Here is a 26,334-nt window from a genome sequence, read left to right as displayed (position 1 = left end):
ACACAGGATATAGGATATACAATGTGTCTGTCAGCAGGGTGGCTATTGAGCGCACAGGACTGACAAACCCTCCACTTAGCCCAGTGCTGAGAGCGTACAAAAGCTGGGGCCAGGGGTCAGCTGCGGGGTTAGGGTGGCCACTCGCTTTCTCATGACTCACTCGCTCACTGTGTGTGTCTCTCTGTCTCTCTTTCTCTCTCCCTCTCTCTGTCTGTCTCTCTCTCTCTCTCTCTCTCTCTCTCTTTTTCTGTCTCACTCTGTCTCCCCTCCTCCACTCTGCTTCAGGTCTTTTGGGCTCATTGTCTGAATGGACTCTTCCACTCGGTCATCCTCTTCTGGTTCCCCCTCAAAGCCTTCCAGCATGGTGAGCACACACACACGCACACACACACACACGCGCACATACACGTCTCCTCAGTCTGAGAGTTTAATCTTCTCTAGTCTGCTGCTAGAGTAATTATAAATTCTCACACACAGCCGGCGTTAGGGTAGTTTTTTTTATCAGAAGTAAACACAGCGCTGCACACGCTTCATTATGTGTCTTTCAATCAGAGCCTCACACTCGGGCTTTTAAATATACACACACAGTTGCACTTCCAGTGTGCCTCTCCTCACTCTCTCAAATGTCTACGTGTGTGTGCGCGCGCGCGTGTGTGCGTGTGCGCGCGTGCGTGCTGGACCACACAGCGGCTTTCTAAACAAAGCTGAGACTTCTCTTTCTGACTGACAGCTCGTCAGCACCACACACACCCACACACACTCATACACAAATATTTATACACAACACACGCTCACAACACCACCAATATACTCTTTCAGTTTAGCACAGAAATATTCACACACCATTTCTTCAACATTATTATTATTGGAGTACTGACGCTATAATTTTTGAATTTTATACTGCCACAGATGGAATGAAGTAGCCATAGCACTTCACTATGAGTGTTTCATGAACCTCTGTATGTTGTAAACTGTTCATTTCCTAACAAAATTATGAGGGGGCAATCTCATAGCTTTATGATGAACTCCAATTTTTTTTAATTTGTTGTAGCTCTATATTCATTCTACTACTCTAAGATCTAATCTAATCCCAAACGTCCTTTTATTTATGATGTACACCTACTACACAGTATATGTAATAATATTATTAAACTATGTGTACTGTAAAGCCATTTGAGGCTCCAGTAAGCGCCTGAAGTATCAGTTTTAGGACCCCTGCTTTGTTCTGATATATACAGTACTGTGCAAAAGTCTTAGGCACATGTAAAGGAATGATGTTAAGCAAAGATGCCTTCAAAAATAATTAAATGAAATGTTTTTTTTACATTATAAAAATATTTTATACTATAAATAAAGGTGAGCAGTAATAAACTAAAGTCAATGTTTGGTGTGACAACCCTTTAAAAAGTTTGTTTAAACATTTAAAAATATATCAGTCTTGGGTACACTTTGTGCGGTTTTATAAGGAAATTGGCTGCTAAGTTTTTTTTAAGCATCTTGGGGAATCTGACGTGGTTCGTCTGGCGACTTTAACTGTCACACTTGCTCCTAAGAAGCCTTCTTTATGTTTTTTTGTCTTAAAAGTGGTCTATTACATAATATCTTACCAACGTATGCACATTTTTTGTAACATAAATTTTTCTCTTAGAAAATGAATGTTCGGAAATCTTTAATGACTGAATAATGCAGAAGTCATAAACTGTGAGTCAGAAAATTATGCAATAAATGACTTATTTTCCCACACCACACAATAGCTGTTTGGCCAGAACATTAAGGAAATCTGTGTTCTAATCAACGTCGGGGTAGTTAAATAAAAGTGGAACATTCAGAACAACACTGTACAATTTTACCATAGGGTAAGGGTTTCCTTAGGCTATAAGGTGACAAAGGTTTCTATGGCAAGGCAGCGCTGATCTGTTGTTACAGAGCTTTTCTTTATTCTGTTCGAATAGCTTTGTTTCGCTCGAAGCACCAGTCTGAGCTTTAATGTGTTTAATAGCAGTCATCGAAATGCCAGGGTGGTGCTGTCATTACTAACACCGGACTGCTTTCTTACACACACGCACACACACTTGTACTACTATTTCTACCTTGATGTATATTTTTCTGTATTAGACAGCAGAGAAAGTTGGGATAATATGTAATTTCTATGCATAGTAATAATTTTCCCTAAACTGCACAGGCTTTTGAGGATGACTGAGATGAGGTTTTTTTCTTTCTGTTATCTTTACATGTTCAGTCATATAGCCATCTGGGGCAGCACTGGATTGTGGGTAGTGTTCTGTCTATGGCCTCTCATCCCTCTGGCTGTGGAAATGTTTCCAATCAACTGTTCAGAGCTGTTTTGTGAAGATTTTATCTTGAAGTTGCTTGTCTTAATAGAGCCTTATATTAGACTCTTCACCAAACCTCTGTTTCTGTGTGTGTGTGTGTGTGTGTGTGTGTGTGTGTGTGTGTGTGAGTGTATACCCTTATACAACAGACTAAAAAGCTTTCATGTTGATTCTCCTCACAGATACCGTCTTTGGGAACGGAAAAACTCCAGACTATCTGCTCCTGGGGAACATGGTGTACACAGTGAGTGTAGTGCTATTCTGTGGGGCTTCTGGACCCCATTTCTGTGTTCTCGTGCTGCTTGTGCTGAGACCCTCAAGCCCTTACAAAGCATCTGTGTGTCCTGCTCATGTCTTATCAGCTGTCCCTACTGTCATGCCGAGAAATGTTGTACTTTTTGCAAAGGCAAGCTAAGAAGTAAGAAGACATGTTTGTGTGTTGCAGTTTGTGGTGATCACTGTGTGTCTAAAGGCAGGGTTGGAGACCTCCTCCTGGACCATGGTAAGGGTTTCTCCATGCTCAGCTCCTTTGTCCTAACACACTCCTCCCCCATGCTCCTCCTCTCCTTCTCTTTATTAATATTGGTAATAATGGTGGTGATGTCATGGGAGAACTCATTTGACTCTTAAGAAAAAAAAAATCTGATATTTAGGTCCTTGGTTTTATTTTGGTACTAGGGTTAGACATAAATTCACAATGCGGCCTTGCGAGATTTCACACAAAACTCTTTCTTAATAATCTGATTTGTCTGAATGAGTGTTTGTTTGATGACCCAAGTTTTTATTAAGAAATGGATTTTAATCTTGCCTTTTTGTGCAGTAGTGTTTAATTATGGATCTGCAAAAATGCAAAAGTGAGGTTTTGGCAAGAAGTCGATCAATATGTGTAGTTCAGTTTTTAAAAATGGCTGTCTTGTAGCTATTAGTTTAAGTGCAGTGTCTTAGCATACACAATTTCCAATCCATCCTGTTGTGTATTTCTTGTCAGTTGAGTAAAAGCACTTTCTCAAGGTTATTATCTGTTAACAAATTGCTTTCAAGGCACTGTACTGCTAATTATTTATTTGGGATTTTTAATGGTTGCAAATTGTGCATAATGCTGTCCTTCTTCAAGGTTTTTTCTGGCTGGTCATGACTGAACAGATGTTGGAAAAATAGATAAATAATGATTAACTGTGTACATGTGCTGGATAACATGATTGTTTGGGATAAAGGCCAAGTGTCTGTTCCATTTCTTTAATTCCGATAACAGCTTTAATCCAGTAGAAGAAATCATAGTATCCTGTTTGAATGACCACTTAAATAATTTATAATGATAACTGCAAAAATCAGATAATAATTGTATTATTAGCAAACATGTGAACATCCTCACAAGATTTGGTTCTTTCTGTTGTCTTTTTTGTTATACAGTTTAGTCATATAGCCATTTGGGGCAGCATTGGATTGTGGGTAGTGTTCTTTGGCATCTACTCCTCTCTATGGCCGCTCATTCCTCTGGCTCCGGATATGTCAGGAGAGGTAAGACACACACTCACACACACCTATTCTCTTCTCTAGTACTGTCTCTAACATCAGACATCACATAAGGCGCACACATATGCGCACACACTGCGAGAGACCACCCTCTCGTTCCCTCAGGCAGGACATTGTGTTTACACTAATCAGAGCGTTGTGAAACTTCTGCACTCTGGGGCTGATAAGAGCTGCATGAAGCACACACCTCTGTAAGGCCTCAAGCGGTGCTGGATTTATCCCCAGCTCTCACCTCACGCTTACCTAATGGGCCCTTTTAAGCCCTATTAGTGTCACCTGTATGAACATGAAAACATTTAAGAGCTATCTGTGCCATCTCTACATTCCTGAAGATCTCAGGAACAGAAGCTGACCTGCAAATAGAAACACTAATAGAATTCACTAATTTTGCCTTGTAATTGTTCATACTGTTGCTGATGTGACTCACTTACAGAATGCAAAACAATCTTAGTTTAAACTTCCAGATAAAGTTTTTTACTGACCCTTAAAACAAAACTACAGCTGTGTCCGAGCCTGCATTACAAAAACAGCACCTGGGCTTGTTTCTTCCTGTCTTACTGTCCGTTTTTCTTTTCTCTGTTCAGACTCACATGTTCAGTCTTTCTGTACTTTAATCCATGGTGTGTGCTATTTTCTCCTCCCTGTCTCTCACACTCTCTCTCCAGATGTACAGATGATGCCTCGGGTGTCCAGTAACCTAATGCCAGCTTTTACCATAGTAACAGTAGTACAACATTTCACAGCACACACCTGAGAGATTCTTTGTGTCGCCTACTTGTTATTACAATAAATGAGATTTATTTTACTTGTATAAACATTAGGAAAGTGCACTGACAGTATTAGGGTCAATGATGACATCAGGCTGTTTCTGAATTAAGGATGTTCTTTTAACAGAAAATTATAAATATATATTCATTTTGTATAATATTAGGCCACTCTTACTTTCTGTTTCTCATAATAGTGTTGACAGTAAAACATATTAAGAAAGAAATTCTGAACAAGTTATTTTTAAAAAAGTGTTATTTAAAATAACTAACAAATTAGCACTACATCAACTGTTTAGAAAAATGAAAAAAGAAAAAGTCCATGTTTCAGAAGATTATGAAATTAGACACAATGTCATCTGGCCCATTTCCAATGTTCCAAACATCATGGTGGTCACACACATTCTTCTGCGACGCACTTTATATTGGTAAATGTTTTTCTTTTCACCTTAATTGAAATTGAAAGAACTGTAATAGAAAACTAGTGAAGGCTGTGTGTGTGTGTGTGTGTGTGTGTATGTGTGTGTGTTGTGGTGGTGCTGTAGTAAAGCTGTGTAATGTGCCCTCTAAATGAGAACAGCTGGATGAAGTTCAGCCCACCCTCAGGAACTGCACAGAGCCTGACTCATCATCGAGCCATGGCATAACAGCAATCAACACCACTGCCATCATAACACCTTCTCTGTTCTCACTCACACACACACACACACACACACACACATGCTTTGTGAATGTCACACATCTGCTCAGCTGTTTCTCTGCAGCTGAATTTGGCTGCCAACTGACACGCATCAGCTCCCTCTTCATCAGCTCCCCTCCTCATCACATTTCTCAGCCGTGAAGAGGAGAAAGACACTGATCAAACAAAACCAGAGTGAAGACAGATAGAAATGAGAAAAGAATGGTGCCGGTGTGACAGACTGCTTTAGAATGTAGAGATGGAGAAAGGATATGAGGGAACTTAGCAATGGAGGGCTTTGATGTGAGAACTTCTGCTGGAACGATTTGGTTTTCACACTAAAGGTGCATACCCTGTATTTAATCAGAATGATTTTTATTCAGGCGTGGGTTTCTTGCTCTCTCTCTTTCTCTCACTTCCTTTGTGTGTATGCGCGCGTGTGTGTGTGTGCGCGCGCGTGCGTTTGAACAGTTAACGGCAGACGTCAGGATAACTCTCTTCGATGTTCAGTAATTCTCTGTGTGAAGCCGGGCTTTAGCTGCCCATATAACACTGCCTCCCATCATTCACGCAGTGTGTGTGTGTTGTCGTGTGTTTGTGTGCATGTCACTGTCTGTGTGTCTCTGCTGCTTGTTCTAGTGTTAAATAGTGTTAAGAAAAACTCTGTGGCGTTTTTAAATTTTCCAGCATTAACACAAATTGTCATTGGTTGTACTGTTTCTATCAGCTGTATTGATGAGTACAGTAGGACAGAAATATTTTGGTGGACTACTCAGTGTACACATCCTGTGCACAAAATTCAGCCCCACATAATATTGTTTGCTTTTAAGTACCGTGCTCATAATTAAGGGTTTATTATTGTGTAATTCTTTTACTGTATATGGATATTTTGTCACAAGTCAACTATATACTATGCATATAATTATCTGAGGGTTTACTACAATGTAATACAGTATAAGATATTAACTGTTTACATTGGGCTTGTGTACTTGATGTAATTATTGAGAAAAATAGGGTTATTATATATATATATATATATATATATATATATATATATATATATATATATATATATATACCAAACACCAAACACCAACAAACACCTGTCCATGTGCTCATTCATGCCGTTATCCAATCAGCCAATTATGCGGTAGCAGTGCAATGCATAAAATCATGCAGATACAGGTCAAGCACATTAGTTAATATTCACATTAAACATCTGATTTGGAAGAAAATATGAATGTGACTGAAACGGGATAGTTGAAGATAAATGTTGCCTTGTCTTTTTCCAATCATCCGATCTACAATCATTAAAACCCGTTTGGTTTAGTCTGTGCCTACTGTAGCCTCAGCTTCCTGATCTTGGCTGACTGGAGTGGAACCCGATGTGGTCTTCTGCTGCTGTAGGCCATCCGCTACGACACCACCTCAGTGTTCTACGTGTTGTGCATTCTGAAATGGGTTGTAAATAGTGGTTTTTTGAGTTACCGTACCTTTCCTGTCAGCTCGAACCAGTCTGGCCATTCTCCTCTGACCTCTCACATCAGTAAGGCATTGCCACCCACACAACTGCTGCTCACTTGATGTTTTTTGTTTTTTGCGCCATTTTGTGTAAACTCTAGAGACTCTGCCTGAAAATCCCAGGGTTTTGAAATACTCAAACCAGCCCTTCTGGCACCAACAGTCATGCCAAATCACTGACATCACATTTTTTCCCCTATAATGAAGTTTTATTGTGAACATTATCTGAAGCTCTTGACCTGTATCTGCATGATTTTACACATTGTGCTGCTGACACATGATTTACTGATTGTATAATTCCATAAATGAGCATGTCTACAGGTGTTCCTAATAAAGTGATCAGTGAGTGTATTTCGGTGTAATATAGTTTTGTTTCTTCTCAGTGTGATTATTTGATGACAGTCGAAAACAATTGGAGTTATATATCTAATTTGTATCTCATAACTTTTTATTACATATGCGTATTTACTTATTTCATAGTAACTAAAAGTAAACAGTTATTCTTTGGACACACCAAAGCAGTGCTTTATGTTATTAGTAATAATCATTTTATACCACATTAATTGGCAGCAGCCTTTTGGCTTCTCATATTCTGGATTTGTTTCTTCTTCTCTAGAAAATTGATTGAATAGCTGCTTGCTAGAGAAATTAACATGTATGTATGTGTGTCTGATGGACATGTATATTTGTAAAAGTACTGACGTTGTACTTAAGTACTTTTTGGTGACACACCTTTCTCACCATGAGCACAGAATATCAGAGTTGAGGTATTTTGATTTTCGCACAGTTTATACATTGGCGGTTCAGCTGTCTGCATGCAGACGGATGGAAGGAAGAGAGAAAATGAGTGTTTGTTTTCCATAGTGGAAGCTGTGAGCAGTCAGGGGCCTCTCTTTTCTTCAGTGTTACAATGACAGCATCAGGGATTTGGTGGATTTGCTGGCTCTGTTTGGAATTAGACTGTTCTTTTCCTTTCCCCGTCATCTGTCTTTCACTCTCTGTCTCTTAGTCTTTCTAGCATACACACATGCACACCCATACACACACACACACACACACACACACACACACACACACACACACACACACACACACACAGCAGGTATTAAATGAGACTTCGTTTCATTAACTCTCCATTAACTCCTTTGGGCCACATATCTTTCTGCAGTCTTATTGAATACACATACACACATTCGTAGTTCACTCCTTAGTACGTGGACACGTGTGTATATACACACATTTTCATCTGTACCACATAATAATCTATACTCATGCTACAGAAGAACTGGCTAGAATAACTTTGGTTGAAAGTACCTTATATTCCACTATGTCCCTGTGCATTGCTGTGTCAGTCATAAGTGTACAGTCTGCTAGGGAAAATGATCAGGCCTGATTATTCTGCCTCACATTCACCATCACAGGCATGGGTATTAACATTCCTGGCCTGACATTCTCACTGCCAGGCATGAGCAGCCAAACACCGCTGTTCCTAAACACCACTGACTAATGCAGCCAGGCATTGTTAAAGGAATACTCCATCAGTTTTTGACCTAATCTCTGCCCGCTACATCTGTAGCATATGTGCAATGACCATGGACATTAGACTGAGAAAAGAATGGCAAACATGACTAAACAGAACTCATCATGAATGTCTAAGTTCAGTTGTTGCATTTAAACATTTATCTGAAACATATTTTTGTACATTTTCTTGAACTGCTTGTTATTTGTAAATGAAGTTCTAAATCTGTATAATTTGTCCTTTCAGTGATTAGACTACTTTTTCATGAGGAAGATTATGTAGTTAAGTGTAGTCAAAGCACCTCAAACTAAATGATTACTGATTCCATAACACTTTAGAAAAAAGACAACAAAAGTAATCGTATTTATTTTTACCCCCATTTTTCCCCAGTTTGATCAGTTACCAATTCCTGAAAAAAACTTTGTCCTCCATGTTTGTTATTTCTCCTCCTAAAACGCCTCCAAAATGCTTAATAAAAAAAAAAAAAAAAAAAAAAAAAAAAAAAGTCTGGCCTTACTCTGTGTTTTTAAATTTGTCAACATTGGAAGCTCTGCTGTGACCAAAGGGGCAGCATTCTGCCTGCCTTGTGACCGCTTTGCATGGGATTGCATGTAAACGTGCGCTGGCATTTGGAACTGGATGGCTTGATGGTTCAAAAGCTGAAAACCTTTAACAATAAAGATTTTTAAAATCTGCTTAATTAGATAATTGTGATTATTGTTATTTCCATTTATCAGTTTGAGTGGTGGTGCAATGCATAATTAAGCTACACCAACTATTCAGGGTGATATTTACTAGTCTCTGATATTATTTTATTTGCCCGTTACAGCAGTATCTGAGGTCCTTTAGTGTAGCTCTGCATTCAGAAACGCTATGCTCAGGTTGTGTGCTGTTATCTTTGGCATTCACAATGTGTAGCTCAATGCAGTACTTGGCTATGACTCCATGTTACACACCAGTGTCTCATTTTGCTTTGGTTGACTGGATATTGTTAGACCTTTTATAAGATTTGTGTGTGCATGTGCATTTCATGTGTGTTCATGAAAGAGATGGAATACTAGATGGAAAACTAGTAGACACAGAATAAGTCGAAGCTCTGTCAAAACAGAGTGCTGGAGCTGTGGATAGTCCTGTGTGGCTGAAGAGAGTGGGCTTAATATATACTGAAAACACCTCTACACCCAGACCACTGCGGCAAACAGGACCCACGTCCTGCCATCTCTCTGAGGCGTTGATTTACAGACTGTGTACCCAACTTTCTCGTTGGATAAACACCCCATTAAATCCCAGTTTAGAACTCAAACTCTAAAAACAAACAAGTGTAGCTTGTGAAAGGTTTCCAAGTTCACTCATAGATTTGGTGATACAGCAATTTATATTAGTCTTGATTGTTTTCTTTGCATGAGTGTTCCTCTCATGAGGTTTTCTGAGAAAGTGTATTGTTCTTTTCCTGTTTCAAGTTTATTGGCATTGATCTAACATTCTCATAATTGGTTTTGTTTGTGTTTAATTCCCCACACTATGTTTGATTCCTTGATAGATAAACATGAAAATGATTAAAGTGCTATGAGTGAGAAAACCATCAGTTTGCTGTGAGATCTTTAATCTCAGGGGCTGATGAATTTCCATGACATAAAAATCTCATGCAATTTTCTTTGATGTCTCTTAGCAACAGTGAGCATAATTTTCTTAAAATTCCCTTAGTGACACTGAACACAGTTGTTCAGTCAGGATCAGCAGAGACATTATGAGGAGGGGGAAAAAAACCATTTTGATTTCCAGTCATTTGAGATTTCCTTCCCCCCAGACCCCCCGCCCTAAATGTTTTGTCAGACATCAAAGTCTATTGAGCTGTAATAGTGACCAGCTTAGCTAATTTGGCAACACCTGAGTTCTTTGATAGCTTTGACACTGATTGGTGGGTTCGGGCGTGCCTCATGGCGCCGTTTTAGGCCTTCGCCTGGTTTCCATTACAGGAAGGACCTTGGTTAGGGGCCGCCAAGTTTGGACAAGTGGCACAGGCATGTACGGCAAATTGCGATGCAAGGGGGCGACTCAGTGCTCTTTGACATTTAATGACAGATCGTTTCAGTGAAGCAGGGCCAAAGCAAACAGGCAACGTGCACACGACTACATCACCCTGCTTGATGGCGCAGGCCAGAGAATCACTGTCTGTTGCTGTAGATGCTCTAGAACCACAGCACTAATACTGTCTCTGTGTCTCTTGCTGTCTCTTCCACTCCGCTTGATTCAACCAGCAGACTTCTCTGCTCCGTCAGCCATATTTTTATTGTCGGATGTTTTACAGGAGCACAGTGTTGCTCTCCTCAAAATGTTATTTTAATTCTCAGAGAGATTAATGTGTGAGGTTTGAGGGCTTGAATATCATTATTTAATTAGCGAACTGCTTTGTTGCTCCTTTTCTCACCCAATACAAACAGATGAAAGTCTTTCCAGTCTGTGTTTATGTAATTTATTGGTGTATTTTGGCTCACAGGCTAATACTGGCCTTACTTTAGCCTTCATCTGAAAGCGTATTAATGATTTGTTTTAGTTAAAGAATTTTTAAAAGATAACACATTATTCCTGGTCCAGTTGAGATTTTTCCAAGGCTTCATCCCAGTCTCCTGAGCTGAACAGACGAACATATTTGATGTGTGTGGGTTTCTTTTCTTTTTTTACCTGCAATTCAATGAAAAGAGAAAAATGAGTTTCCTGTTGACCTGTGGAAACACATTTTGCATGTTTTGGCAAAAAAGTCCAGCCATTAAATATTAAAAGCGGGCAGAAAAATGAGACTATACACCCACAGAATGAGTGATGCCTCTCCTTAATTCCCAGCGCGGGTACTGGGTTGAAGAAGTGCGGTGCAAACATTTACCTAATGCACAAACAAGCCTTGTACTAGTGTTTGTCCTTTGGTCTCCTCTGCATTTCTTTCACACACTGAAACTCTCTCTTTTAGGCACACACACACACACACACACACACACACACACACACACACACACACACACACACAGTGCTCATTTGAGCAGTTTGCAGGTATGCAGGAGCAGGTGGGCTGAGTGAGAATGGAAAACACTTTACATTGCAAATGATTAGTAACTTCTCGTGACCATGAATTCAGCTGACTTGTTAAAGCAACTTTTTTCTGATGTGCTTTAGTACCACTGGTTTTGTCGGGGACACACACACACACACACACCTCTAACCACACTAGTATCATTACACCACATGTCCCCTCTTCAATATCTCTGTATAGATGTTTCATTGTTTGTAGTAATCTCATATATCCTACATGACACTGTGCTTGTGTGTGCATGTGTGTGCATGTGTGTGCTTGTGTGTATATTTTAGGCAGATATGATGTTCAGCTCTGGAGTCTTCTGGATGGGACTATTTTTCATTCCTGTCACTTCTCTGGTGTTTGACCTGGCTTACAAAGTGTGAGTTCCCTTTCCTCATCTATTCTTCTCTGGGCTTAATCCTAGGTGCCAGAATTTAGTGTTGGATGAATAATCGTATGAACCTGAAAAGATCATTTTGTGCGTTTGTTTTGAGATGTGTGCATTGATTAGGTTATAGGTTACTTTATGATTTGGTATTTGTGACAGCACTTTCTCTCCCTCTAAAATAACAATAAAGTGACTGTAAAGTCACATTTGCAAATACAGTTGTGCATTTCTAAACCTATTTGTAAACCAATTATACATATGACACACTCCTTTTCTGTGTGTGTGTGTGTGTGTGTGTGTGTGTGTGTGTGTGTGTCTCAGTATAAAGAAGGCATGCTTCAAGACCCTGGTGGATGAGGTTCAGGAGCTAGAGGCTCTGTCAAAGGACCCTGGAGCGGTGGTTCATGGGAAGAGGTAAGGAGCGCACACACACATACACACACACACACACTCTCAGAGCCCTGACCAACCTTGTCAGCCTCTGGCTGAATGTAAAGAATTACAGTAATATGAGCTCCACAGTCCGGTGAACAGGACAATAATGGCTGAAAGTCTCTGCTCGCTGTGTGAAATAAACGCCAGCAGTTCTCCAACAAGCTGCACTTTCTTTCACTGTCCACTTTATCATCTGTAAGCTGTAGCAGGTACAGGTCGTATTAATGAAAAGGTGCGAGTGGTTCAGCAGGGATCTGAGTTCTGTGTGAATCATTTTGCTGGCTCCTCTCCCAACTCAGCAGGCCAGAGGCAGAACACACTCACAGCTCTGTTAAGGGTTTTGGTGTGCAAATCTTACTCACTCTGTCCTGTGTCTCTCCTCCTCGTGGTTCTGCCTCAGGAGAGAGATTTCAACCATGAGGGACAATGTTCTGAATAATGTCTGCATCTCACTCTTTACTCTTTCTTTCTCTCCTTCTTTGTCTCTCTCTGTGTGTTTGTGTGTGTGCGCGCGTGTGCACAGTCTGACCGAGAGGGCTCAACTTCTGAAGAACGTGTTTAAGAAGAGCACAGTCAGCCTGTACCGCTCCGACTCCATGCAGCAGAATCTACTCCGTATGTCAGCAAAACACCTACACTCCACCTCCAACACCCACCCTCCCACACACTCACACCGCACACACTCGGACCACCTGCTGGACACACACCCCACTATTCCCATGCCCACCATCAGAATGCAGGTGCACACGTACACCCAGACACATATTGATGCGCATCCGCTGAGCCATGCACACTCCTCAAGCAACAAACCTTAGGACATCTACAGGGCTTGGAAATTAACCCCAAAAAATGCAGGGCCAGCTGTTACTGCCAGCTGTGAGGAAAGCACCAACTCGTCTCTCTTTATGTCCAGTGCATACTACACAATTTTTAACCCCAAATTTCTCTGACCTGCAAGAACTCCCATCCACATGGCTTTCATATCACTGATAAATCTTGGAACCAGGAGATGGATAGGAAGCTAAATAAACACTGGTGAAGCAAGATGGCCTTTCTCATGTGAATAATATCACAAATGCATGCTTTCTGGTAATGCACAGTATCAAAGATTTACCTCCAGTTCTCTATGCAGAACAGACATTGCCTGCTACCTGTGTCTACCCAACCAATGTTTCATCCATTTGTTTTGTTTCTTTACAAATGAGAGCAGAAACAACAATTACAGCAAGTTGCTCACCATTTTTGCAATCATGTCTAGTTTATGTTTGTCGGTCAGACGGTTAGAGGATTAGATGCACTTAGAAGATATGTGCACTCCATTGTGTAGTGTGCTCAATTTTACTATGACAACACAACAGATCACAAGTGATAAATGTTGTGTTGTGTGAGCAGGACATAATCCTATTGTGTAGTGTCCACTAGACATAACATAAAAGTCAGAGCCAGGATGCAGCTGGTGCTCATATGGTTGAGACCATTAGACATTTGACTAGATGAGGGAGTAATGTGACAGAATTGTTGTTTTTAGTCAAACCACCGGAGAACAACCTCAGCGCTTGGTGGTAATGCCTGTCACAGGATATTTGATCTCACAAGGCTTTCACACACACTGACATGCCTCACAACTATAATTGCAAACATACCCACCTGTGCAGAGCTCGGCTTGATGCATGCTTCCTCCATTTTGATTTGTGTTTGTTTGCTTTCTGTTGCTTTTGTTCTAATTATTTGCTCATGATATTATTTTTGTTGTTTGTTTTTAGGTGGGGAAGGGATGCACTCGGTCATAGTCTAATTTTGCATGTCATTTACCCTAAAATCACACCTAATCCTAATTTGCTTTAGTAACCTACCTTTAAATGTGGCTTCACCTCTTCCCCACCTGCATGTGTTTGTGTGTGTGTGCTTGTGTTGTGCTGTGTAGCTCTGTTGGCTGATGGCTATCAGAGTCGCATCTAATTATTTCCATCTCCCACTGTCATTCCCACAATGCACTGTTCTCCTCGGCCTCTTGCATGCGCCTCCAGGTCAGCAGGTAGAGGCCGAGTCGGTTGAGACGTAAAGGTGAGTCAGGGGTCAAAGGTTAACCCCAGTGTGCAGTGCAGTAGAGGATATAGTGTATCTGAATTCTGAGGTTCTGAATCATACAGCATGACAGCAGGTCACTGCTTAGCACAAAGAGTTTTAGGTTTTCAGTAAACTAGTGTAATTTAAAAAATGCTGCTACAGGGACGTCTAGAGCAGTTCTATGGGTTGAAAGCGACCATGTCGTTTACCTGACATCATAGTTTTACAAACATAATGCACCAACATTTCCCTCTCGTTTTGATTGGCTGCTTTCCCTTAACAGGCCACGCCCACACTGACCTCTCGTACATGCCAAGTTAACCACAATGATTTCCAGAATTCTCTTCCTGAATTGCAATCTCATCATCATTTTATTTAGATCTTTACATGCAGATAGATTTACAAGCTCAAAGTGAAAATCTGACTTAGTTCTGATGTGTGTGCGTATTTGTGCCAGCACATCTCTTATGTTTTTCAGTTTTCTCAACTTAAAATCTAGACAATTCTATCAGCTAAGGCTGGGCAATATGACAATATAACACTGATATAAAAAGGTATATTGCAATAACACTTCACTGAATGTTTGGATTGGATGTTAAAATCCATCTTTGTACCAGACATTTTTCCTCTTTAATGTCTAGAAATGTGGTATGGCCATTTTGTTAGTCAAACTATGTCAAACTGTGTTTTGTACAAAAAAAAAAATAATAATAAAAAAAGAAGTTTTCAGGTATTGTAATACATTATGCCATATTACCCACCCCTTCTATGTGCATTTGTTTTGTATTGTCTGACTATTTTTCCGTAACCTCTTCCTGCAGATGGCTATGCTTTCTCTCAGGATGAGAACGGAGTGGTCTCCCAATCAGAGGTCATCAGGGCCTATGACACCACCAAGCAGCGGACCAACGAGTGGTGAGATCCGGCCCCCTCGGCCCGGCCCCTCAGCCGCCAGTCAACCTTTTGAAGCTGACAGAAGTTAAGGCCTGTCAGGTTGTTTTTTGTCCAGCTCTCTTGCTGGAACTGAGTAGAACAGAGCAAGAGGTCAGTACTTCGAAAGGGAAAAATAAAAATAAAAAAAAGCAAGGAACAAAATTAATCCATAGTTTTGAAGTTGTCACAGTGCAGCGCAGTTGCTGTGTGTCCAGCAGAGTATGGTTTATGCTGGACTGCAGTGTTAATAACCCACCAAACATGGGGAATGCTGCGAAGACACCAATATGTTCTCTTCTGACATTCACACTTCTGTAGTTAAAGCCAAAAGAAATCTGTTGGGATGATGGTGTTAACCCTTTCTGTTAATGGTCTTTGACTGTTTCTCTAATCAGTGATGGCGTCTTATCCTCCCTCCTGTTGCTCTACATAAACCCTGGTACAGAAATGGAAATCGCCAAAGAGTACAGTCATAGGATTCAAATATAAAATGTATTATCCAGTCATATTTACAGTTTTCTCCCCAATCATTTCTCTTCTTCACTGATTTTACCATTGCAGACCTGGAAAGATTTGCTTGCTCTAATTTTCTTCATCATTTTTATTTATTTATTTTTTCTTTTAATAATCGGTTGTTTTGTGCCTGATTCAGTTGGTTTTTGTGCCTGAATCTGTTACTGCATTCCACATGGCACACAGCTGCAAATCACAAATGTGCCTAATAGGAACTTTTTAGTCCCCTGTTAGAGAGTATTTCAGATCCTTTAGCTAGGTAGAATTTATAATCCAGTAACCCGTGAAGCTGCTGTTGTCTCTGCAGTGCCTGGCTGATTGATTTGAATGGGGAGGCTGTTATGAGCTTCATGTTGAGTCTGTTTTCGGCCAGTGAAGGTATTTTAGATGATCTAAATGTTTGACTTTGGAGAAATGGTGAGCTGATCCCACAAAACTGAAGTGCCATTAGCTTACGGGGAAGTAACGAGGACTTAGTTTAGAGGTGCACCCACTATCAAAACGTCTTTGTGTCTATAGTTATTTTGTGAATTTGTATTTTTATATTGGACAAGTACTACTTTTTTGGATCGATCCGCTTTGTAACGAGACGCCATTCTTCTGTTTTTGTCGTCAGTCTCCTGGAAGATGAGTCTAACACCCCTGTGAATGGAACTGTCCTGTTAGCATTATTAAGGCTTCTTTCTTTCTTCTTTTATGGTCGAGTTTGTGCACTAGTTCTCTTCTCCCTGTGGGAGAGCAGGTTCTATATTTGTGTGTATATTGTGTCTTGTCTGCATGTGCATGTGTGTGTGTGTGTGTGTGTATGCTTGAAAGTGTGCGAGTGTGTGTGCGCGTGTACCTGTTGTTCAGCATGTCTGTTTTAAATTAACCCTGAGAGAATAACTGCTATTTCTTCATACTGAATTCTTAAATCCCTTTGTATTTGAGAAAGAAGGGTTGCGTGAGGGTGTGTGTGTGTGTGTGTGTGTGTGTGTGTGTCTGTATTTGATTGTGTGAAACTCCCATCACTGTGTCTTTCCTGTGTGTGATGCTGCTCGCTCCTCGTCTGCACGACTCCAGGTATAATCAGTGAGTTATGTGCTGCTGCATGGCCGTGTACGCGTGTGGGATGCGCGCGTATGTGTGTGTATGTGTGTGTATATGTGTGTGTGTGTGTGTGTGTGTGTGTGTGTGTGTGTGTGTGTGTGTGTGTGTGTGTTGGGGGGGTTTGGAGTGTGTATATGTCCCAGGCACGGAGGGGTTCTTGTCAGTGATGCCTAACTAAAGCTTGACAGATGATGTTGCACACTGCACTGTTAATCTCTCCAGTGGTGGCGAGTCTCTCTGATCTTGAGTATTATTTCCAGTATTATGTGTCTGTCTGTACGTTCTTTTATTTAAAAGCTCACAGCGTATCTCTTCTTTAAACGGGAATCTCAGCGGTTCCTTTCCAGCTATTGTAAAGTACAGCTACAGTGCATTTGTCTTCTTATCTCTGCTTTTGGTGAGTGTTTTTCGGTTGTTGGTTGTGGTTGGCTCTCGCTGAATTGAGTGCCGAGTTTCCAAACAGAAACCCAGTGAGAGAGTTGGACTCGTGCGTTAGCAAAGCCGTTGTCTGTGGACGTGGTTGACTGCATGACTGGATTAAATGTTAGTCGTACACTAATGCTCCTTCTGCTGTCGGTCAGTTTAATGAAGAAAAAGCACTTTTAAAAAAAGTTTGTATTAACCTTTTGGTTGTTTTTTTCTTTATTTTATGTCTTCATTGTTTAATGATTGTTCAGCATGTTGGGACTGCGAAATTTTAAGTGTTCTGTCTTTTACTGCCATAACAGACTAATGAAATAAACTTTACAACATGAACACGGAAATGAAAGCTTTTTGTCATTAATACTGATGTCATTCACTTAACTTTTATAACTGAACTCCATATGGTTTCCCTTCGATTTATATTTTCACTGCTTTGTCATGGGATTTGCCTCAGCAATGTAACTGCAAATGTAAGTGTGTAAAACTTGACTTTGTCCGGAAACAGAAAAAAGCACGTTTTGAACATAAATAGAATATTTAGCATTAATTCCCACACTAATATTAAGCATCAAGTTTCAGAATAGTGTTCCACTGGCCTATTTCCTGTCTAGACCAGTGTAAATCCACCAAATCATTCAACCCAGTAAATTATTTCATGTATTAAACCCGTAGATTATATCAATAAACACTGCATCTGGACATATTGTATTTATCACTCATGAAGACTGTTAAATAATAAAATACTGAAGTCATGCAAATTCCAGGTTAAACCGCTATGAATCACAGCGTTCCCACCCTCTTGGTTTATTTGCCACTCTGTGTTCTTTAGCAGGATGTTTCTGTCTGCTTCGTCTCCGGGCCTCAGCCTGTACCATACTTAACCTGTTTATGAGCGGCAATGGGTTTGAATCATGTTGACTGCATTTTGGCCTAAATTTCTGTTCTCCTTCATTTAGCCACAACCCTGTGGGATATGCACGAATCCGTACAGTTCTCATATTACATGTTGAAAATGTTTTCTATTAATGTTTCTTAGGCTTCCTTTCACAAATCCAACTAATTACACGCATTTTTAAGAGCTTAACTGTGGACTGAAGACTCAATAGAGTGTTGGGTTGTAGTGTAATTATTTTATCCTGCAACTGAGTAAATTGAATCATTATAAATTGGGCAGACAAACACACACAGCCGTGAGAAACTAAACAGGAAAAGGTGGAGAGGACCCCAGAATCCATCAGCCCACTGCACGTGTACTAAATAGATGCCATCTCTGATGACTAGATTTCTCATTTTACTGCCATTTGATTCAGTTCCTGTCTGGCTCGTCTGGGGATTGCCGAGCTGCTTTCTGGGATAACAGTTTATTCTTTGTAGGAGCCTCCAGTATAATTCAGTAAATATTATTACAATGAAAGCATCAGTATCAGTCTTGGTGGCCTGTTTTGAGTTTGTCTGTAGAATAAACTATTTTCCCCACCTTGAATAATATACAGTGTTGATCAAAGAAACCGCAGACTTTTGCCTAGCATAAAAATAATCACTATTTCTAACATGAATACATCGTGCGACTGTTCCCACATTCAAAGAAAACTCAAGTTGTTACTTTATTACAGCAAAATTATTTAAAACGTGACATTAAAAATAAAAAAACAGCAGAACGGAGCATTAACACAGTTCTTGTACACGACTGTTCTCCAGCTCATTGCGCTGCTCCAGTTGGTCCGATATTTCAGTAACGTGAGTGCTCAGAGTATTGCGCTCACCACAAATCTAGCAGAGAGCATGTAGTTGTTAACGTAACCTGAAACCAGGGTGATTATGAGCAATTATTCAGCTTTCTATGAATTATGCTAAATGAAATACAAAACCTAAACCAGATCATGGAAAAACAAACAGTTGAAAAGAAAAACGGTCCCAGAGGTAGCTGTGTCTTACTCTGTTGTAGTTGAGAGTGGAGCGAGGAATGTTAAAAAATATGGCTCGATGTTAGTAGCTATTCTTTCACTGAGCAAACATAATGTGCTGTAATATATACATTTCAACATGAACAAAAAATACGGACAATCAGCTTCCCTTGTTTAGGCAACTACATATTTTGATCTCATTCTGTGAAGCAAACACACAAATACACACCCTGACCTACACACTCGGCACTCTTTATCTAGTAAACCTTTATCATTTCTGTGATTGTCAAAAAGATTATTTTAATCCCTGGTTTGCTTTGTTTTAATTCAGTGAATGATAACCAAGTAGTCCAGAATAATTCTTCTAAATATGTCTGCATTCTTAGTCATTTCCTTGAGTGTCCCATGTAAATTGGCTTTATCACACATCCAGAAAGATAGAAATATTTATATAAAACACAATGAAAGTGCATAAATTGAATATAATTTATTAAGAGGTGCAAACAGGGGTCTGTGTGCTTTCTCCGGCATGAGTTCCAGCCAAAAATATTGTGCTTTCCTCTGTAGTTATGTGCCTGTCTCATTCCTGCCAGTTTCAGCAGCTCTTCAGCTTCAGCCAAACCCTCTGCTACTCAAAGTGTGTCAACACAAAGTGTGACAAAGAAGCATCACTTCATACTGTATTCCAGTTCAGGCTAGAGAGATAGTGTGTGTTGCACAAGTTTTACAGCAGCTCCAGTGTCCTGTTCCTCAACCCTGAGCTCCAGATCAGCTCTGGCTGAAGTCAGCAAAGCCTTTACTCCCACCAAACGGCTCTGGCTGCAAGGGGAAGAAGTACTGCTGGGAGAGGAGGAGGTTGGAGCTCTGGGCTGTGTGGAGGTTCTGATGGTGGCCGTGTTGGTGTGTGTGCACGTAAGAGACGCTGCCCTGCAGGCACTGTGGAGATGAGTATGGAGGTGGAGGTGGAGGAGGCAGTAAGGTCTGAGCTGGTGCCAGGGACACTGGTGTGGAAACAGACGAGGCTGAGGCCAGCAGGAGCTGCTGCGGGGGCTGCTGGAGTCCCAGAGCGTCAGATCTGCCCAGAGAGAAGCGGCGCAGTGAGCTGCCCCCGCCAGCACTGCTGGAGCTGGTGGTAGCCGTGCTGGACTGGCGTGACGGTGCACGCAGGTTGGTGGGCGCCGCCCCTGCAGTCAGGATCATGGGGATGGTCTCGCCTTGGCAGCTACGCAGGGAAAAGCGGATCGGCTGCTGTGTCGGCTGTTTGGGCCGTAAACACGTACAACAGTACACGGCCACCAACGAGCCAATGACCACAAACGCCACAAAAATGGAGCCGACCATCAGGAACGGCATGTAGATAGGTTCTGAAGGAGGAGGAGAAGGGCAAAAAAAACAAAACATATGAATAGGCAGACTTCATGGGAAATGTATTGTGAATCTTAACCTCACCTTAGACAGAAGACAAATCTAGAAATCTAGCTGACTGTCTGGTAGAAGACTACAACAAAATCTTTCCCTAGAAAAACCCTCAGCTATCCAGACAACCCTTAACAAACCTATTTGGTTGGATGGTGATGTAGATAATTATATGATGCTTTATGATAGTTTTGTTTAATTCTTTTGTTTTTTATATCAAGTGTAATATTGTTATATGAATTATAACATCAGTAAGATATCAATCACTCATGCATGTTTATTCAGTAATTCAGGCTGTCTGTTCATTAAAAGATTCTTCTGACATTTCTATTTCAATGTTTTTATAACATAATAATCTAGTCATGTGTTTAAAGAACATCTAATTACAGAACATGCAGTACATTTTCACTCGTTTAGTAGGTGTTTTCCTGAAATATGTGCTCCTGTATTGGGAGAACGTCTGGTTTTAGATGTCTGATGGGTACTCTTACTGAAGATGACAGAGCAGTGCAAACAACATATTTTCTTCCTCTGCCCCAGGACAAGTTTATGTAACAGCATCAGATTGCAGGCTGATGTTACGGCCTCGGAACTTTACTTTGGATTGAAGGTGGGTTGTAGGACTTGTCTAAGACAAAGCATAAAGCTGAAATGACTGAGCATCTACATAGAGCTTGTAGTTAATTTGTTAGTTAGATGTCGTGTTTGGTGGCATGAAGACAGGCACTGGTCTTATAGCTCAGAATTGTCTTCTCAGGAGCAATTATTACTTATACATGTGCGTATAACTATTGTTAAATATGGGTACAACTAAATTAGCATATTCTTGAAGCCTATAAACTATACAACGACTTCCTGAGACCCTACTGTCCTCATATTCGGACATCACATGTTGTCCCACACACATTGTGTGTACATTATTGTAAGATCTTTATCTGAGGACAGTTTACTCTTTTCTAGTGGTGACCTTTGCCCTGTCTGAAGAAACTGATCAGTTTCCACACCTCACACACTTCAAGAATAAAATATCGATTAATTTTTTTTTCCTAAATAAAATCTAATTTCTCTTATATTTGTGGACAATTAGTTCGGATCCAACATTTCCTGCTTCCCTCTCTCTCCCTCTCTCTCTCTCTCTCTCTCTCTCTCTCAGGAATGTGTGTATGGTGACCCTCGGGTGTATCTGGTTTCCAAACTCGTTTCGTGTCTCTGTTCTGCTCATATAAATCACACATGAAAACAGGTGCCTCTGTGCACAATCTGATCGAGTCTCTAGAATCACTTTACCTCTTTAAATCTGCTGCGATGGGAATGAAATCTGCCCTTCAGTCGTGGCGCCGCAGCGCTTCTGCGTTTCCGACACGATTTCAGTGCGCTACAGTTTATTCAACACCTGCAATATATTCGGCTTAACAACCTTCCTAAAAAACCCTGGAGTCAGAATTATGCTTGACGTTTCATCAAATTCAGAAACTCGAATTAGACTGGAAAATACTACAAAGCAATAGCAGGTCTCACATACTAAACATCTTCATGCGTATTCACTGTGTAACTTCACCAAACTGCTGTATAGCCTGGTTATTAACGCGTGTACTGTAAATACTGAGGTCATTGTTTTAGGAGGCCTAGACCTGTCCAAATCCATGATGAAATACAAATTAGATTTTTTTTAAATTATATTTTGATTAATTAATTTAAATTTGCATTTCTTGAGTGCAAAATGCTTTTTGCCAAAATATACTGTATGCACATATTATGGTTTCTTTATGCCAGAGCTTAAAGACACTTATCTGTGTCATTTTAAGTGACTATGGACATGTGCAGAGTTTTGACTAGCATTAAGGAAGAGTGCAGATCATCTGAAACTAGAATAAACGCACGAAATCAGTGTGAAAACAACTCGTGTTGATTTGGTTTAGGCTACTATTTTAGTATGATTGTATGTTTTGAACAGCTTTTTTGTCCTTTTTAAATCCCTAATCAGTTAAGTTATGGATGTGTTCATTCATGGTTCCATACTGTGCAGTGCATGACCCAGGTGTGTGTGTGTGTGTGTCTTACGTGGTGTGTATTCCGTGTGCTCGCTGTCCCGGTGGTTGGTGCAGCTGCCCTGGTCCAGGCGCGCGTCCGTGGCAGCACAGCAGTACCGCAGCGCGCAGCTCCCGCAGCAAACTGCCGCGTCCGCCGTGTCCAGGTGCTCCGGACACTGGAAGCCTTCATGGTAGTTTCCGCTGCTGTCCAGCCAGCCGTGACAGTACTCTCCCCGCGCATCGGGGACGCACAAGTGCCATGTGAGATAACCCAGAAGGAGACAGCTTACCCAGCGCGCCATGCCGCACAGCCCATTCACTTTCTCTGTATTACACGCGTCGGTTAATGCTCCTGTGTGCATTCAAAGCCTAGAGCAGGTATTCTGGAGCAGAGTTCACTCCTCTCTCCGGTGTAGTTACCATCCCGAGATCTGGAACAACTGCAGCGGTTTTCCTTCAGTCATTAAAGTAAATGATGCTGTCATATTCAGCTCTCGCAATCAAGTAAATAAATACAATCATATACAGCTGATCTTTAAAAACTCTTAAAGACTTTCAATCCATCCACGTAGTTTGACAGTTTCACTGCTCCTGCAGTCAACACACACATTTGCCAAAAATCCGAGAGTTTGAAGTAAATGTGGTTTCCAGGGACATCTCTCTCTCTCTCTCTCTCTCTCTCTCTCTCTGTGTGTGTGTGTGTGTGTGTGTGTGTGTGTTCTCCGGCAGTTTGATGTGACTCGAGCCTGACTCTGAGCTTTGAGCTTTGAGAGCGCGCGCCTGGACTCCACTCTCGGCTCACTCTATTGTTATGGAGTTCTGGGTGAGTTTTGGTGCGGAGGCGCGCGCAGCTGCGTGGCCTGACGTGCCATGACGTCACTCGCACCAATTACGACTCGAATGCTTCAAATAATTGAACAGAACCGAGGATCATTCACAGCACCTTCTACACACACTCAGAAAAAAAAAGTGCATGGCTAATAAAGTGGGGTGGGAGCCTGAGTGGAACATCTCCTGTACCTTTCTTATGTGTCTTTCACATGGAAACATGGATATACAGTAGTTAACTTTTAAATAAGATTTAAGGTACATAAATGGACTAATTAATTAAAGTTTAAATATATACTACATGCACCTTTCTAAGGTAAATTCAGATAAATTGGGACATCAAATAAATTTGAAAAGTATCATGTAGCAGCATAATGTGAAATTCAAAACTTAGATTACTAAGCCCTTGCAGTGGAAGTGTTTTTGACAGAAATAACATGACTTCATTCAAGTGAGATCATATAAGGGGGTGTGGTCAGCATCAAACCGGAAGCTGACCCCAAAAATCTTGGGGCAGGAAAAATGACATATACTTTGGCTAGTTTTTTCATAAGGTTATTATATTGTCATGCCTAATATATTACACATAATGCATATATGCATAGCCTATACATACATAAGCTGTACTACTGTAACAAAATAAGCATAAAAGTAGTTCATATCATGTACATACTCTATATGTCACACCCATATGTGGTTCTTCCCCAAACTGTTGCCATAAAGTTTGAAAAACATAGTTGTATAGGATGTCTTTGTATGCTGTAACATTACAATTTCCTTTCATTGGAACTAAGAGGCTCAAACCAGTTCCAGCAAGACAATGCCCCTGGGCACAAAGTGACATCCATGAAGACATGATTTGCCAGGGGTGGAGTGGAAGAACTCGAGTGTCCTGCACAGAGCCCTGACCTCAACCCCGCTGAACAGCTTTTGAGATGAACTGGAACATAGACTGTGCACCAAGCCTTCTCGTCCAACATCAGCGCCTGACCTCAACAATGCTCTTGTCCCTGAACAAAAAGAAATTCCCACAGACACAGCCACACTCCAAAATCGATTGGAAACCTTCTGAAAAGAGTGAAGGTTTTTATAACAGCAAAGGAGGAACCAGCTTTGGAATGGGATGTTCAGAAAGCACATATGGGTGTGATGGTCAGGTGTCCATAAAGTGAATGATCATAATCATTTTCTAGATGTCCCAAATTGCCAGTTTCCCAAACCCTGCATGTTTTATTAATAGTGCTGGAGTGTCGCCCTCTGCTGTCCCTTTCATTTATTACACTTAGAGACTCAGAAATACAGACTGACTCTCACCGGGGTCGCGTACAGTATCGTGTAGCACAGAGGGATATATTCCACATATAACTGTAATGTGATGTTCTCTTCTTTCCCCACTTCTCTTCTCTTATCTGTATACTTATATACTCTTATAGATATATACTCTTAAATGTTTTGAGCCCTTCGGTTGTCAGTCTGGGGAAATCCTTAAATGTTCTATGAAGAATCCTACAACAGTGTTTTCCTATCAGAACAAGTTCCAAGGAGAACCCTTTAAGGAGGTTAAGAACCCTAATCCAGTGAACCCATAAAAACCTTTGGAAGACCCCTTTTTTTCTAAAAGGGTACCAAGACAGTTTAGCTGAATTTTAAATGTTCTGACAGGTTCTGGGTATTAAGATGAAAATCCATCCATCCTCTGTACCGCTTATCCTACACAGGGTCACAGGGAACCTAGAGCCTATCCCAGGGGTCTCAGGGCACAAGGTGGGGGACCCCCCCGGACAGGGTGCCAGCCCATCACAGGGCACAATCATACACACTACAGACCATTTGGAAATGCCAGTCAGCCTACAACGCATGTCTTTGGACTGGGGAGGAAACCAGGGTACCCAGAGAAAACTCCCAAGGCATGGGGAGAACAGTCAAGATTTACACACACAGAGCAGAGGTGGGAGTCGAACCCCCAACCCTGGAGATGCAAGGCAACAGTGCTGACCACTAAGCCACCATGCTTCCAAAGAAGAACATAATTACCAGTAATTTGGAGTTTACCCAGTTAATCCATACACTCCCATTCAGAAATGAAGGTACCAAACTGTACTTTTCCTGGTAGCTAAAGCTTTGTTAAAACTTTAAAAGTACAGTTATAGCCCTTAAATTATTTTTAATTATTTAAAGATACACACTAAAGTTGCAAAATATGTTTCCTTCATGGTACCACTCCAGTGACAAGAAAAATACAGCTTGCTACTTTTATTTCTGAGAGTGGACGTTCTTCAAGGGTTCTTAGCATCCAGTAAAGGTTGTACTTGGAACACTTTCTGATCAGAAAGCACTTTGCTGTAAGTAAGGCTCTAGGTTTCCCACACAGGAACATCTGAAGAACCCTTCAGGGGAACTACATCCGTCAGTGCGCTCACTGTGTGCCTTATTCATGTTTAAATGGTTATTTTTATCCTATATGGTTACACCTAGTCCTGATCCTGTGATGAAAGCCTTCATAGACATAGCACTGGAATGATTTGTCAAAAATCCAACGCGATTTTTTTCCATGCTGTGTATCAAAGTCGTGTATGAGCACAAGCAGGACTGTTAATGTTGATATAAAAAGGCATCGGTGAGTAATGAGCTCTGTTTATAATCCTCGAGCTGTAATCTTAATTTAATAGTTGAATACAGGAGTGTTATTTCTAGTCGTGGGTGTGTGTCTGTGTCTGTGTTCAGCTTTATTGTCTGCTAGGCAGGAGTCAAAAGGCTACATGACAAAACATGGCCGGCTTCCGTGTGTGTTAATGTATGCTATCGCTCCTCTTTCAGTTGACACTCCCACTTTTCGGTGCAGATGCCCCGCAGGGCGCGTGCCGGTCCCGCCAGTGTTTCCCTGTTGGT

The 26,334-nt window shown here is 41.0% G+C and overlaps 2 protein-coding genes across 5 annotated transcripts in view; one reads left to right on the top strand and one right to left on the bottom strand.

Annotated features, from left to right (window-relative positions):
• atp8a1 (ATPase phospholipid transporting 8A1) overlaps nucleotides 1–17,797 on the top strand; it is a 131,707-nt gene extending 113,910 nt beyond the window's left edge. For all 4 annotated transcript variants that reach the window (XM_034305805.2, XM_034305807.2, XM_034305804.2 and 1 more), the window contains 8 exons: nucleotides 286–364; nucleotides 2,516–2,577; nucleotides 2,779–2,835; nucleotides 3,744–3,851; nucleotides 11,710–11,798; nucleotides 12,129–12,221; nucleotides 12,766–12,857; nucleotides 15,131–17,797. In XM_034305805.2, coding sequence (XP_034161696.2) covers nucleotides 286–364; nucleotides 2,516–2,577; nucleotides 2,779–2,835; nucleotides 3,744–3,851; nucleotides 11,710–11,798; nucleotides 12,129–12,221; nucleotides 12,766–12,857; nucleotides 15,131–15,228 — 678 coding nt within the window. In that variant the 3' untranslated portion in view covers nucleotides 15,229–17,797. The remainder of the gene's footprint in view (nucleotides 1–285; nucleotides 365–2,515; nucleotides 2,578–2,778; nucleotides 2,836–3,743; nucleotides 3,852–11,709; nucleotides 11,799–12,128; nucleotides 12,222–12,765; nucleotides 12,858–15,130) is intronic.
• A 457-nt stretch (nucleotides 17,798–18,254) lies between these two features.
• Nucleotides 18,255–23,497, bottom strand: shisa3 (shisa family member 3). Its single transcript, XM_026918502.3, has 2 exons — nucleotides 22,649–23,497; nucleotides 18,255–20,535 (listed from the first exon to the last, which is right to left on the bottom strand). The coding sequence occupies exons 1-2, from the start codon at nucleotides 22,977–22,979 to the stop codon at nucleotides 19,940–19,942; spliced, it is 927 nt and encodes a 308-aa protein (XP_026774303.1). The 5' UTR covers nucleotides 22,980–23,497; the 3' UTR covers nucleotides 18,255–19,939.
• Between the last annotated feature and the right edge of the window lie 2,837 nt (nucleotides 23,498–26,334).

The sequence above is a fragment of the Pangasianodon hypophthalmus genome, chromosome 7 (genome assembly GCF_027358585.1).
Source record: "Pangasianodon hypophthalmus isolate fPanHyp1 chromosome 7, fPanHyp1.pri, whole genome shotgun sequence".
In the NCBI taxonomy this organism is placed as follows: domain Eukaryota; kingdom Metazoa; phylum Chordata; class Actinopteri; order Siluriformes; family Pangasiidae; genus Pangasianodon; species Pangasianodon hypophthalmus.
The sequence above is the reverse complement of the archived record's forward strand: the minus strand, read 5'-3'. Positions and strand labels throughout refer to the sequence as shown.

Excerpts from the sequence above, each read along its gene's own strand:
- shisa3 (XM_026918502.3), bottom strand. The coding sequence starts at position 22,979 with ATGCACACAGGAGCATTAACCGACGCGTGTAATACAGAGAAAGTGAAT. Across the intron at positions 20,536-22,648 it reads GCACACGGAATACACACCAC|AACCTATCTACATGCCGTTC; the intron begins GTAAGACACACA and ends CTCCTCCTTCAG.